Source organism: Amblyomma americanum, chromosome 8 (genome assembly GCF_052857255.1).
Source record: "Amblyomma americanum isolate KBUSLIRL-KWMA chromosome 8, ASM5285725v1, whole genome shotgun sequence".
In the NCBI taxonomy this organism is placed as follows: Eukaryota; Metazoa; Arthropoda; class Arachnida; order Ixodida; family Ixodidae; genus Amblyomma; species Amblyomma americanum.
This window is the reverse complement of record NC_135504.1, coordinates 48488647-48503266: the sequence shown is the minus strand read 5'-3', so window position 1 is coordinate 48503266 and position 14620 is coordinate 48488647. Positions and strand designations below refer to the sequence as shown.

The window sequence follows — 14620 nt, the reverse complement described above, 5'->3', positions numbered from 1 at the left end:
GAAGCACGGTAGAAGTCAAAGCCAGAAAACAAATGCCTGCGAGGTGTTTACGCAGACAAATTACGTAAGAAACTTGAGATTCTTGAAAGCTTCTTCCTAGACATACTTTATTATTCCCTCCCAGAATTGTACCGCATATTTATTCGCCATCTTTATGAGCTTTTGGAAATAAATCAACTCATAATAAAGATGAGAAAGAATGCGAATAGTGCGTTAATTTTAATGTTTTCATACATAATAAGTAAGAACGCATTCAACAGAAGACACAAAAGTATATATATATATATATAGTTTTTTTCCTGTCTTCTGTTGAATGCGTTCTTACTTATTATGCATGAAAACGTTACAATTAACGAGCTAATAGCAGCAATTTAACGTTGTGCTGAAAGCATATTGAGTCGCGGCACACAAAACAAGCTTGGCCAAAGGACGTCAGTTACATACATGTCTCTAGTTTCTGAAGCCGCGTGCAGTCGTGCCAATAGTCAACTTAAAAAAAAATTCCTGTTGTGGCATTTTTATTGTTTTACGACATTTTTTCATTCATTTATAGTTGTAATTCATTGTCTTTCCCTATGCTGTAACCTACGAAATGTTGCCTGAATATATTTATTTTAAGGTTACTGAAATCTCATTGTTATGGCCAGTTATCGAAATAATGCCTAATAAAGCAATAATCTTAAATGTGAATTATTATAATCTGTTGTTTAGAGTAATCCCCAACCACAAATTGATTGGACATTCGCCTTTGATGCATGTTCTATACTTTAGAATTTCAGATTTCCTTCTGCTTGTTTTGTCTCATTCCCCGTTGGTAGCCTCCAGTAGTAACGTCTCTCTCCCCCCTCTCTTTATTATTACTTCTCCTGTGTAATGCTCTCGGGCCATTAGTGCTCGAAAAAGTAAACAAACACATGGTTCGAATTACTATTAACTATAAATTACCATTTTTAAAGGCTAAAGTTGCATGAAAGCAAGATTGAAATAAATAGACCTTGTTTCTATGATACTATACCAGAAGATCGTCACTAAAGATCACTGGAGCCTTCCTACTCTGAGGCGATAGCGACATCATGATTCCAGTTAGACTAAACACGATATGTGGATGTGTGCTAATTGTCCTGTTCTGACCGTACTAGGATTTTGGGCGTTTAAAAAAGCACATGGAAATGCGAGCTCTGCGCTCTGAAGAACAAAAAATATTTGGTCCCTGCCTGAAACGACATTTAAAACTCCTTGCTTAGCTCATATTCACACTCAGGAAATAAGCAGACATTTATACATCGTGGCACCAAAATAAAGTTTTTAGGTTGTAATCGTTTGTAAATTTGAGCTTAGTTTGAAACACTTGGGTTTCTCCGTTTTCTTTACAGCTCGAAGAAGCAAAAGCACTGAACGACACGAAGGCTTCGTCGGGCCATCATGACACCGATGAACGCACTAATGAGGACAGAGAACTGACATCGAAGTACAAGCGAAGAAGCAGTAGCGATGTGTCTGCTCACGAAAGAGCTGAATGCGTGACGTAATTTGAAATGCTAAGCTTCTAGACATTGTTTTTTGGTACTGCCTCTTCATGAACAATACTGCGTCTGAATGATTAGCGTGAAAAGGAGCGCGAACAATGTAGGTGAAATGCAAACACCACAATAGACGTTTTTGGCTGCAGGAATAGAATTACAGCAGCGTCCATTACCACTTCCAAACATCTGTCTTCTCTTCGAACATTTGAAGTGAAATGCAACAGAACCACTGCTCAGCCTCTCAGAACTGTTCTGGTTTTTATTTTCGCATTGCACCGGTCTTGTTCGTGTTTTACTCGAGGCTAATTCCACTTTTTCTTCTCTGGAACAATAACATGGCGTAACCAAATCAACCCTCCCTTAAGAGAAGATAACAGTTTACCGTGCGCAAATCTGGTCACGAAATTACACGAGCTTTTGATCACTGCGAGGCCGACTACTTTTCAAGTATTGGGGTCTATACTTCTACTGCATTACTTTGTTTTTGTCTCTCAGCTATGAAATATCTCGTACATACGCTGGGCATGCTTTTCTCTCTAGTACTGCTCTTTCTTTATGAATATTTACAATCATTAACAGAAATTTTCAAGCGAGTGGTCATGAGTGTGTTGTATTGTATATTTCATAATGCGTCTGGAGAAAGCCGTAATCTTTTAGTTTGTTTAGGTCTTCTGCTAAGCATCTGTGCGGTGTAGTGTTGGTGGTCTGCACTTCCCCTATGTAGCTCATGTTACTGCGAACAGCCGGTTTTCTCGCTCCTCTTGGACCACCACACCGTTGCTCATTTCATCCGCAGTACGGGAACAATAGATGTCAGTATTAATTCCACTCTATGATTACCACAAAGAAATGCTTTCGCTGCGTGGTACAGAAGCGGAGGTAAATCATCCGAAATATTTGATGTTCCAAACACACTGGCAGGGCGTATTTCCTTCTGGAGCATATTGAGTCATCTTGCTCAAGTGCAAACTAGGTAGCTGTCAATTGTAAGCTGAAGTTTTGTTTAAAAGTGTTGCATCAACTACTGGCTTAAATCATTTCTCACATCTTTCACCCCAATCTTCCTGTCAATTTTGTGCGTATAGGTCAGAATATGTGCACGTGCACACACATGTGTACCTAGCTGAAAGATAGGTCCTCATCTTTTGATTTAAAAAAAAAATTACCCTTTAGTCCAACATTTCGATTTTGGAGAGTTCTAGCGTCGTTGTACATTAAATATGCTAACTGCAGTAACTACGATTCGCAACGCCAAGGCGCTATGGTATAGACTAAGCGGCTCTTCTGTTGTTCCAAAACTATTCTTCTCGGTAACCTGAGCAGTTAGCAATCTTTTCAATTTTTTTTTTTGCTCTTGAAGTTTTGTTTCATGCATATTGCATTTCTCCTACTGTTATGCCCCATTTCTGCACCTCGGTCTCAGAACAGTTGTCAGTTTAATTTCTTCATGCATGTTTTGACATTGTGGATTTCTACTCATTGCTCAGTGTGATATTAACTGTGCTGTGTTTGCGTCCCTTGTTTTACGTTGTTTTCTTCTGCCGCTTCTGCTTTAATCATTGTTACACCCCAAAGTTCTTGTTCGTATTGTTTAGCCACTGTGCTAATGCTTTAGCTTTCAGTTGGATATTATTAGGACATCTTGTTCTGGTTCTCGTTCTCTTAACATGCCGAGAAGGGAAATACGTATCTTCATATCCTTTGCTCCATAGTTGGCGCCTTTCGTTTGGTTTGCATGTTTCGTATAGCGCTTGAGATCGGTCATGACTGGAGTCAACAGGGGCTGTGGAGCCGGTAGACTCAAAGACTTATATAACAAGGTGGTGCAAAAAATGCGTGGTCAGTAAATTCTGTATATGAATGTGCTCAAGACATCTGTTAACACTGCAACCATGCACACGCCTGAGTGGCAACCTCATTTTGAACATTGTGCTTCACACATGGTTTACAGGCAGGTCTTCTTATTGGCTCAGCATATGCAGACTACATGTTGAAAGGTGTTTGGAATACACGATGACAGCAAAGTGGTTCCGTTACAATGTTGCGGCCTGTTCGACATGATGTTTTTTACCTGCTTGTGTTTCTGTATGCACTACTACATTTTTTTGAAGTTCATTGGAGTTTTAAAAATTCTGTGAATGGTTGTCACTGTTGAACAGCATTGATCTCTGTTTTTATTGCAGGCTTGAAACAGATATGCATCACGTTTGTCGATTTTGTTTTCTCTGTGTGACGTTCATGGCATTGAGTTTTTCGTTATTAAAGGGAACCACCGCCGCTGCTACAATGTTTATTGGCATGGCTCACCAATTCTTTCCTGGTTTTATTTTTTGATACCTGGTTTGCACTGGATGTTAAATGATCGAAAATCTCCCTTCGAGCAGAAGTATGTCCAGGTTGAATGCCATTTGTTCCGTCAGTGTTCTATCATATATTACATGAGGAGTTTCCCTTTTGCGAATTACTCATGCTTTTCTCCCATTCTTAGCTCAACATGAAATTTTAGAGATGGCAGATTTCATCACAAAAAGATTGAAAGAGCAGAATATATAAAAGCGACAAATGTGAAAATAAATAAAACAAAATATCAAACGAATGATTTAGCTTTAGCAGTAGAAAGTTATGTGGTGTCGATTGTGTCCAGCTATAAGGAATCTCACAACATAGGTTTCATGTTAACTATTACAATGAAAGCTTGTTTAGGAACAAAAAAAAAGGCGCGCGAAATTTACAACTCTTCTAACTTTCCTCGGTTTCCTTCCGGCAAGTCTGGAGTGCTTCATGATGCCTGGACTAGACAAACCCTGGATGTTAGGCAACTACTTTTGAAAGCAATTGTGGCCAGTTATTGATAAAACAGGGACTCACGCGGACCAGAAAGCGCATAGAGGCATCTGGATTCGAGAATGAGTGACTGATGTTGAAAATAAATACTTGCAAAATCGAAAACAAAGAAACATATTGAATGTTCTCTTTTTTCTAATGCATGCCTACCTGTCAATGTTCTTCATTTTCCGCATTATTTCTTGGTTATTAATGGGTTGGTAGAAAAATGTGGTATGGCTGACATTGTCTAGATGTTTACGGGATAAAGGCTTCTCCGCTCAGAAACTTGGCTTTCCACACTCTAAAGAGAGAAGATGGGTTCTTATTTATTTTACAGTGCTAGCTGTTCTTAATTAGAACCTAAAAAATGTGAAGCCGGCATCGCTGTTCGCATAGCCTTTCGTGCTGCCCCGTTAAAATGCATCGGCGGACTACAGGTCCAACAGCGCGCGCCCAATCAGGAGACGGATGATCTAACCGCTTAGCTATCGCTTCGTTGGCCTAGCGGTTAGAAATTCCACTTTTTTTCATGAACTCTGATATATTTCTGTCTCTTCATGATTACAACGCAGCTAATGCTGGATTATTTTCCTTTCAAACTCCTAGCCGTGCTGTCATTTTTTTTTGTCGGGGGAACAAATTTCTTGCCGCTGATCTGACACCTTCTTGATGGTAAAATTGCGCAGGTACTTAGAGAACAAGCATGTATTGTTCACTGCCTTGAAATTAGTGGAAAAGGCTTTGACAGCTGTGACTGGAAGCTCTAAACTCTAAGACACCTATAGCGATAGGCAAATCTAAAAACTGTCCTTGGACGGGCACATTCGAATGCCATCTGCATCGAACGGCATTCGCGGCTTGGAATGACATTCAGACTCACTAGACCGCTGTGGTGCTACAAGGCAATTTCCAAACGTATTGTGAAAAGTTCAACATCCACCCTGTATTGTAATAACGCAAGTTCCTGTCATTGAGTTTAGCATTTTTCGTTTCGCATGTTTTCAGTGTATGCAACGACAGGAATACCACGGTCATCTTAGTCCGACACTATCGCTACCAGCAGCTGAATGTAATTGCAGCGTGAAATGTTTTTCAGACCAACGACACTGACAAGTCTGGACACCGGATGGCAGATCGGCGACTGCGTGAAAACTTCACGCTAATGATGTGATAGCCTAGATACAATATTTGCGCTTCACCCATATTTGTCTGTATTAGAAACATGCGACACAAGCCGCCACACTTTACATGTGCACACTTCAACTGTCACCAGCGATCGCTCTTCCAAAATTGCAAAATTTTAATTGATGACGGCTCTCTCCACGACGAGTAGGCCTAGCGAGCCCACAGGGTTCGTGCATATAATTTCGCCGTTTTTGTAGAGTAAACTTAGAAGTTTTAGCGAATGCAAATGGCTATTGAATGTAATTTTTACAACACTGACCTGAAACTGAACATTTCTTACATCGAGCATGTGCATACAAAAAAAAGGGAAGTGCCATCTGTGACTCAAAGCGCCGAGCAATGCTTTATAGGCGACGATTAGCAGTCGTCGACGTCGCTTGGGGATAAAACATTAGGCCGGGTTAATGCGAGAAATCACAGAACATACTTCTTAATAGAGCGATTTAAAATTTATTATTGTTCACCTCAGAGAAAGCAGTGAGAATTAGGGACAAGCGCCGGTCCCACGCCGCTTGCTACAGATAGTCGCGCCCCATAAACAAGCGCGGCTCCAACAGCTACAAAAGAGAAGGTGTTGCTTAGTATGACTAAAGTGGAGACTGCGTGTAATGTCACGGAAACGAACACTACTCTTTTGTACACAGCGATGGAAACTGGAGTTCTAAAGTGCAGTCGGCCTCAGTGCATTCCAGGGGATATTTTTTGCTTGCACGGTGCATGCTCATTAGAATTCTATAATACTAGCTGTTTTTAAAAGACGTAGCAGCAAAATGCTAGAAGCAGACGTCGAAATGACTAGCCACATAGCCGAAGCAATCGTTCAGCGCGGCTGTGGCCACGCGAATGAAGGAAGGCAGATACTGGTCGGTCGGTGCTATGTTCACGTTACAAAGGCACTGCAACATCTTCGTGCAGCTCCGTCAGCTGTAATGTCATCTGAATCGAATTCCGTCGAAAAATACCGTGCAGCAGCGCAAGGTCGGAAGTGCGCAGTTGAATTGCGTTCGGTCCGAAACAACCACCAAAAAAATGGATAATGTTTCTCTTGTTGAGATAGAAGTTAATGCTCCATTACAAGTGGCATATCCATTCCATACAACAGTACTACTGCCCCTGCATCGATTGAAACTATCCACTGAATACGGGTCTAAAGTATACTCATAAGGTTTAAGATGTTATCTTTGCTGAAGTTCACGCAATCCTGCTATATTGCGACATTTTCTTTGCCACTTGATTTGTGATGGTAATGGAAACAATTTCAGCTGAGATGGTTTCCCTCATTTCTTGTTCTCACCAGAGGTTCTCCTGCAGAATGAACACAAAGCATTCACAAAAGATAAGGCTTTTCCGCAGTAGCAGCTTGCGCCCTCACAACTCTTTGCATTCCCGGGCGTTAGTGTGGCAACGGAGACGCTAGCTGCTGTCCGCGCCCCAGAATAACAAAGTTGCGGGCGCTAATCGGCGCCTGCAGTGCCTTACCCCAGATCATCCCCATTTTGTTGGTATTCGAAAAAAAGTGCGAAAACGTAACTTAAAGAGTGAGGGAGCCCTAACCAGCAAATCTCTGCCATGCTCAACGCCAATTGAAATGAAACCAAAAGTTATCTCACAGCTCAAAAAATAGAACGCGTTTTGAAGTGAAAACTCTTCCCTTCAAGCCAAATGTAAAAGGAAAAAGCGTAGCGGAAGCAAGACAAGCATTGAGAAAAACAGACACATAAGAGCATTGTGTGTGTCTTTCTCAGTCCTTGTCCGTGGTGACAAAGTTTATAGATGATGATGATAAATATCAATTGGTCAAGGACAGCTTTGGCCAGACAGTGCCAAGGTATTTTCTTCTACTCGGGAAACGGGAGAGGGGGTGATTAGAGACCCATTTCCCAAGTAATTCACCTCAGATAAGGCGAGCACCAGGCCAGGGGAAAACTTGTACCTATTATATTACTGGTGGGTACCTAGAGCCACTGCCGGTGGAAACCCGCAGCTTGCGCTTGCAAGATGGGTGCCTAACTGGCTAGGCCACTGCTGCTGTACAATCACGTTTATATGCATGCGGGCGCTAGATATTGTGGTCCTCCCTAGATATTGTGTTCCCAGTTCTCACCTTTGTTTTCCAAATACGTCCTTGGAAAGCCAGAATTTCGGAAAATCTGGCAAGGTTCTGCCCGGTCGTGTCCGCTTTGCATCGAGCGCTACGAGAGATGCTTGGCTCGAAACAGAAAGCAGAACTGAAAAAAGTTGTCAAATTTACTGCAGTGAAAATTTCTCGGCGCGAAACAAATATGAAGATGCGAGCCGATGAAGAAGAGAGTCTGCATGGAGAAGGATGAAAAATTCATCGTACGTTGTAGCCCCTGTGAACGACTCATCTGAGTTACCACAATGGAAGCTTTCGATACAATATCATTGTCAGTCAGCACTTTTTTGCATGCTCAATTTTAACAATGGCAATAGCTTTCTAAATATGTATGTATTGTTATGAAGTGGTTACTGCAGTCCGGAGAGCAGGGAGGCTGCGAAAATAGTGTCTAAACAAAACTCTTCATTTGGGCTGACTTGCGCCCACAATGGACAGAATTACACTGCGTCGGTGTAGCAACAAGCGTGGTCGGCGGTCGTCGAACAGAATGCCCGCCGCTGTCGGCCATGTTCAATTTAAAGCTGACAGCGAACTTTCGAGATAAAGCGTGCAAAGTTACTAGAACATTCTGGAACAATGTAGAATCAGCTCTGCGTGGATGCGATGAATCGATATAAATCTGGTCGCGTGTTGCATCGCAAACAAAGCGATCAAGCGGCGTGCAGGCAGCTTTGGAGAACAAACATTGCAAAGGTTCGCGGTAGTATTGGACGAATTTTTCTTCAAACAGAGACCAGCGCCACGGCACAATCATCACTTACGTTTGTTGCATTCAATGCAGAGAGTTTAAAAACCAAGCGTGAATAGATTTGCATGCTTCCAGATGATTTAGAGCAAGATTTTGATTTTCTAGCGTGATCCGTGACTTGAATGCAAGATGATTACCACACAGCATACTTCACAGGGTACAGATGTTTTTCTTCAAAGTCCAGGAAATATTCTCAAGAGAATATATAACAGAAAACGCAACGAACGGAAGAACAAATACAAAAGCAGGTGCGACAGGAAATGCAGCAGATGCGGAAACAGTTAAAAAAAATGGCCGCAACTGCTGCAAAAAGATTGCAACTGCAAAAACTTCTGATGCTATATAAGAGGTAAATGCACTCAGAATAAAAGTTACACGGAAAGTAACCGATCACACTATGTCATTAAATTACATTACGGGCGGCGAGAAGGACTGGAGAGGAAAAGCCAAGTTGCGATGGAAGAGGTACAAATTTTTCAAAGGACAGATGCAATGCAGACAGAATGAAGGCATTAAAATTGCACATGCTTGAGACAAAAACAAGCAATATTGTAGTAATAGCTAGAGGTGGTAACAGAGAAGCCAGGCATACTAGCGCATCAGGAGACCGACATGACAGTGAAGATCACTGGGTAGAATTCACCAGAAGTGTAAGGGGCCATGGATAATGTTTAACAAAGATTGCGTAGCGTCAGTGTACGATGTCAGATAAGGCGAGAAGGATTACTCGTTTATGAGAATCCTACCCATAAATAAAAACAGCTGAAGCGCCTTAGTTATAATAATATGTACTGAGCAAGAAGGATACCAAATTCGACATCTTGAGCGTGGCACTGAACGAGGCGGGAAGACTCCACTAATGGTAGTAGGAGATTTCAACACAAGTTAGATGTGGGGCTACAGCTACGGAACTCCGAAGGGGAGGTTAGCTAACCAGGTAAATAGAGAAGCCATCGCCATACTCACAGACCCAAGCAAGCTAATGAGGCTGGGAAAAACATCAGCAGTCACACATGGCCCAACCTCTCACTGGTGAAGAATGCTAGAAGGACGGAATGAGAAAATCTATGCATCAATAATTACGCTTTCATGATTAGATAAGTACGGAGCACAGCAATAGAGAATATGGGGAAGCTAGGCTAAAGGACCAGACTGAAATTAAAGAAAACAGGAAAGTGTTGCAAGAAATCACAGACTGCGAAGTGTAGGTATAATTGCTAGGCGATATTAGGACACATAGTAAATAAAGGAAGACAAGTGACGAAAGCCTAGCAATCGAAGCGAACTTGCTACACCTATGCGAGTCCAGAAGTAGCCTTAGGAAGAGGTGGAAGATGCAGTGAATGAGCAAGAAACTAGAGAAAGGAATTCTGGACCTCACCGAAAGAGCGGAAAATACAAATATAGGGGCTATCAATGGTCTACTTGCGTCAAATATGCGACTCAGGAAACACAAAATTAAATTTTTGCAACAAAAACATGCAGCCCACTAAGCTGCCTAATTAGCACCAACAAACGTAAGGGGGAGAAGAGGGCGAACCCGACTAGAGCCCTACATGGCTACGATGGCAGCGAATAGAAACTAACAGGTGAGCTAACACACAAAACCATTATGACGGATGAAAGCAACACGACAGAGGCACAGTACGAAAGAAAGCAGAATCGTGAATTGATCAGGAAAACAGTGTTCAGGGAAATAACAACTGCCATGCTGGAAAAGAGAAGGAATTCAAGTCCGGGTGGGGACGGAGTCACTTTCAAGGTGATTGGCAACCTAGTTGAAAATAACAAGAATAACAGAATTCTTTATTAATTGCTCTGCATAAAGGCAATACCCCAGGCCTGGAAGTCGCGCGGGACAGACTTCATACCAAAGGCAGGGAAAGAAACCAACCTAGTAAACTCAAAATGGATCTTGCTACTATCGTGCTTAGGAAAGCATTCTGAGAAAATAATCTATCAAAAGGGTCTACGAGCGCATGGCAAACAAATCAGAACCCTACACACAATTTCACAAACATTTCAGAACAAACCTATTGACCCATGACATCCCCCTTCCGCTAGAACAGGAAATAATAGATCGGCGGGTAGGCAACCAACCCCAAGCTATACAGCATTACATCACAAGGAGGCATTTGACTGCAGGGAACGAACGTACAGATATCTTAAAGAATTCCTGGCCAAGTGCACTGTTAATCTCAACACAGCCAGGCCATACAGAAACAGTAACATGAGGGATAGCAAAATCCCTGACAATGGACAAAGAGCAGATACACACACCACACGCGCTAACTTCATAACTGAAAAGCTCTAAAATATATGAATGTATTGTGTATAATACCTTCTTTTTGTGTGGCAAACAGATGTTGCTAATTCCGGGGGTTCCTCAATGAAAGGCTTTGTAAAACACTAAAACAACATGAAAACGTACACTGGCAATGATCAAGGTTTGGACATTAAGTAATGTGGTTACTTGCCCTTTTTGGACAAATGATGAATCGTGGCCAAATTTAGAAATAAGTTAACTCCTGGAATAATAGAAATTACACAGATCACTGCTTTGCAAGACATAATTATTATCGCGTCTTTTTTCTCTCTGCCCTAAAGAGAGATCGATACTTTAGTTACGAAAATCGGTGACTAAAATATTCTATTGCCTTGTCGCTTTAGCGACATTTTATTGCTTATGCGCCTAATTGTCCGCTCATGTCAGGTTCGCATTGGTCGTCTGAGAATCTTTCAGTTGGAGGCTAGCGCCTGTGATTTGCGTATCTGTTCTTTGTTCATCGTCTTCCTTTGCTCTACCCCTCAAGCCATGGATCACCGGTACTGACTTGCTAATTCCTGCCCTTGAAAGAACGCATAAAGATGGGCTAAAGGGGATGACACAAGGTGCAGTATTTTCTCTAGTGCTCTTTAGTATAGCCATGCTGAGGCTCCACACAAACTTTACGTCGCAGAAGGCATCAAGCAGGCTTTCCACGCTGATGACAACAAAATGTGTACGAACAGCGGAAGCGAAGGAGAAATACAACACTGACTGCAGTAAGTGTAAAACATAGTACGTGTACGCAGAACAATGCAGCCTAACATGCGACCAAATTGAAGCAAAAGAGAAATAACAACCCATCGAGGTGGGGTTTAAGGGAATCAGAATTTAGGAAATCCCGCGGGCGGAAATACTTGGACTGACTATCGCTGACAACACAAATAATCAACAGGAAATTAGATGACTAGCAGAGACTGCAGAACAAGTAGGAAGAATGATCGGCGGAATCACCAACAGGAGAAGGAGCATAAAAAGAAAGGCACCTTGGGAGCAAGCACAGGCTTAAATAAGCAGCAGAATGGCGTACATTGCGCCGTATCTTATATTGAAAAAAAAGCAGACAAGAACATAATCATGTGACAAGGAAGATAGGCATCGAAATTTTAATCAGGCGTCAGCAAAAAAAAATACTGAAGCTTAGATTTTATAGTTCTCTCGATAATATAAAGCCAACCTAACGAAGCAGAAATGCCGCCTAGCCAATGTTATGACACGCGGGGCAGTGTTAAACATAATCAAGCTGACATACATAAGCACAACGAAAGACAGAAATTAGGCCCACGAATAACTGAATTGTATCTTTAAAGTAAAGCCCATATCGAGGGACATGCACCTGGTGCACCAAGCAGGAAAAAGAGACGCCAGACCTGAAGCCATATTAAAAGAATGGAAGAACAACAGAAACACACTATAAACAGACGCAGCAGTACCGGTTTGAGGCAATATGACGATAGCAGTCAGATACTCACATGGCAACCTCAGGAATAGCGCATTAGTCAAGTGCATAGACCCGTTCCAAGCCGAGGAGGCGTTCACTGTGCCCCAATTAACCACACACGAAAAATTATTGCGGATTAGATCAACTAATCTAGGATACACAAAGCGGAAGATGTTGGAATTCACTGTGTTCATTGGCGTTGGCGTTGACAATGTTCTAGACGGCGATGGCTTTGAAGAAAGGAAGGGCGCATAACTGGCTCCCTGGATATCGGACGCCTCATTCGGGCTTTGATACATGTGGCGGTGGTGAGAGGGAGATGTGGCCTGAATGTATTAGCGCTGACAGCGTTGTGTCTGACATGCGGCACTGCAGCAATAGCTAGGCCGCAGCGTTCATTTGGTGATCAATCTCTCGCGATTAACCACTAACTGCATGCCACCTCCCACGGTGGCAGGGAGGGCGCTCTGCCTATTCAGTGTGCGGAACGCAATCAAAGCAGACTTTTGCAGTTGGACACCAACGCCACGTACATGAAAGCGAGATTGAGGTCTTCACTGACCCACGGATCCGGTTGTGCGCATTTCCTTTCGTGAAAGTGGACGGCCTTCGCAAAGTTGTCAGCGCCAATGAACTCTATGAACGCCGTCGGCTTACTTGTTTTGTTTGTTTTTTAGGAAAGGAAATTGCACAGTAACCGTCTCACATATCTCGGTGGACACCCGAACCGCGCCGTAAAGGAAGGGATAAAGGAGGGAGGGAAATAGTAAAGAAAAAACTGAAAATTGAAAGTTGGATTTTGAGGAAAGGCGCGTCACTGAATGCGCAGCAGCGGAACACCTGTGGCGCATGCGCAGCAGTGACTAGGAAGCGAGAGAGAGAGAAAGAGAGAAATATTCGAGGTAAGGCGCACGTTGTGACATCATGTGCCTCGTCGGAGCACCGCCACGGCACGGCGAAATCGCAAACTCGCGGCCAGTAAAGCTTTCGCTTTAAAATACCAATATCATCAAATATTCCCAAGAAGCCTGCAAGAACTACATCAGGGACAAGGTAGGGCAGGCAGCCATTAAATCCTGAAAAACAAAGTGAGGTGAAGCAAGCAAACCTCATACGAACACCAGCGCATCACAGTCCATAGAGGGAAACTAAGGCGCGCACAAGCCATAGCCCGAGCACTCATACCCTGGACACCCCAACACACAGTCTGACTACATATTCACAACACCTACAACGTTGTGCTCAAGGCAGGAGAGGATACGCGCTACTCGAGGAAGAGCTAGATAAGATACAAGAGAGAGAGAGAGACCAGTTTAATTATATGAATGGGAAAGAGGTCAATTGGAAAGAGGAATATCTGGCCTCCTTTTCTGCACTGTGGAAAGTGAAGATCCTAAGGAAGTCGTCATGATCGAGTGACTCATACTCCACCCCAAATGGACTTCACGCAAACTACCCAAAGGACTATGAGCTACAATGTGCAGACCGTGACATAGAAATAGATGTATGCCACATGAAATGGTATCGCCGAAACAACACGGAAACAGGAGGGCACCAATGTCCTACACAGATTGCTAAGCACTTTGTAGATGAACGAATTTCGGCGCTCAGGCGTCTGTATCTGTGCCACAGTGAAGGGTGCTTGTTTTAGGTGGTGTATAATTGGTTATAAACGGAATCGAAAGAACTGCAGTAATATTTTTCTAAAAGGATAGAAAATTATTGTTTCTTCGCAGCGATTAAATGACATAGACTACCGTAATGCTATTTCCTCCCTCACCTTCTATTCGTGACCCCAAAATACATATTGCTGAGGCGCTTTTAGCTAGCACTTTATAACATATTACAAATTATAGGTTTTATGCCCACTACCATTGTCATCTGTTGGGTATTCCAAAGGTTTATTTTCATCAGCAAAAAAGTAATCACGTGATATTACAAATGATAGGTTTTATGCCCACTACCATTGTCATCTGTTGGGTATTCCAAAGGTTTATTTTCATCAGCAAAAAAGTAATCACGTGATCATACAAGGCAAAACGAGGCCATTGCATTTTTTATCATAGAAGGCACTGAGGAACGCTAAAAACGTGCCGCGAATGTCGGAGGTAACTTCTGGCGCATGGAGCGGCGGAAAAACAAGCTGTCGAGCGCAAAAAATGGCCAAATTACAACAGAATAAAAAATAAGGATCGAAAAAATTGTGTGACAGGAAGAATCGGCAAGTAGTATCGTTCTTCCGGTCAAGGCGGATCGAATGAACAAAGGAAGGGATGAGAGAGGAAAACTTCTATTACCACCTGAAGTGGGAGGCAGGCATCAGCGCGGGAGGATCCCTAAATCAAGGTTCTCATTTTCAGTACTTGCGACAGACGGCCTGGGCAATCTAGTCACGCTAAGCTTTAAGGGTCATGCTTAACTGGGAGAATTC

General features: G+C 42.6%; 1 protein-coding gene across 4 annotated transcripts in view; it reads left to right on the top strand.

The window, feature by feature from the left end:
* Positions 1–3816, top strand: part of LOC144101572 (putative sodium-dependent multivitamin transporter) — a 62477-nt gene extending 58661 nt beyond the window's left edge. For all 4 annotated transcript variants that reach the window (XM_077634720.1, XM_077634722.1, XM_077634723.1 and 1 more), the window contains exon 17: positions 1374–3816. In XM_077634720.1, the coding sequence (XP_077490846.1) occupies positions 1374–1529 (156 nt within the window). In that variant the 3' untranslated portion in view covers positions 1530–3816. The remainder of the gene's footprint in view (positions 1–1373) is intronic.
* The last annotated feature ends 10804 nt before the right edge of the window (positions 3817–14620 follow it).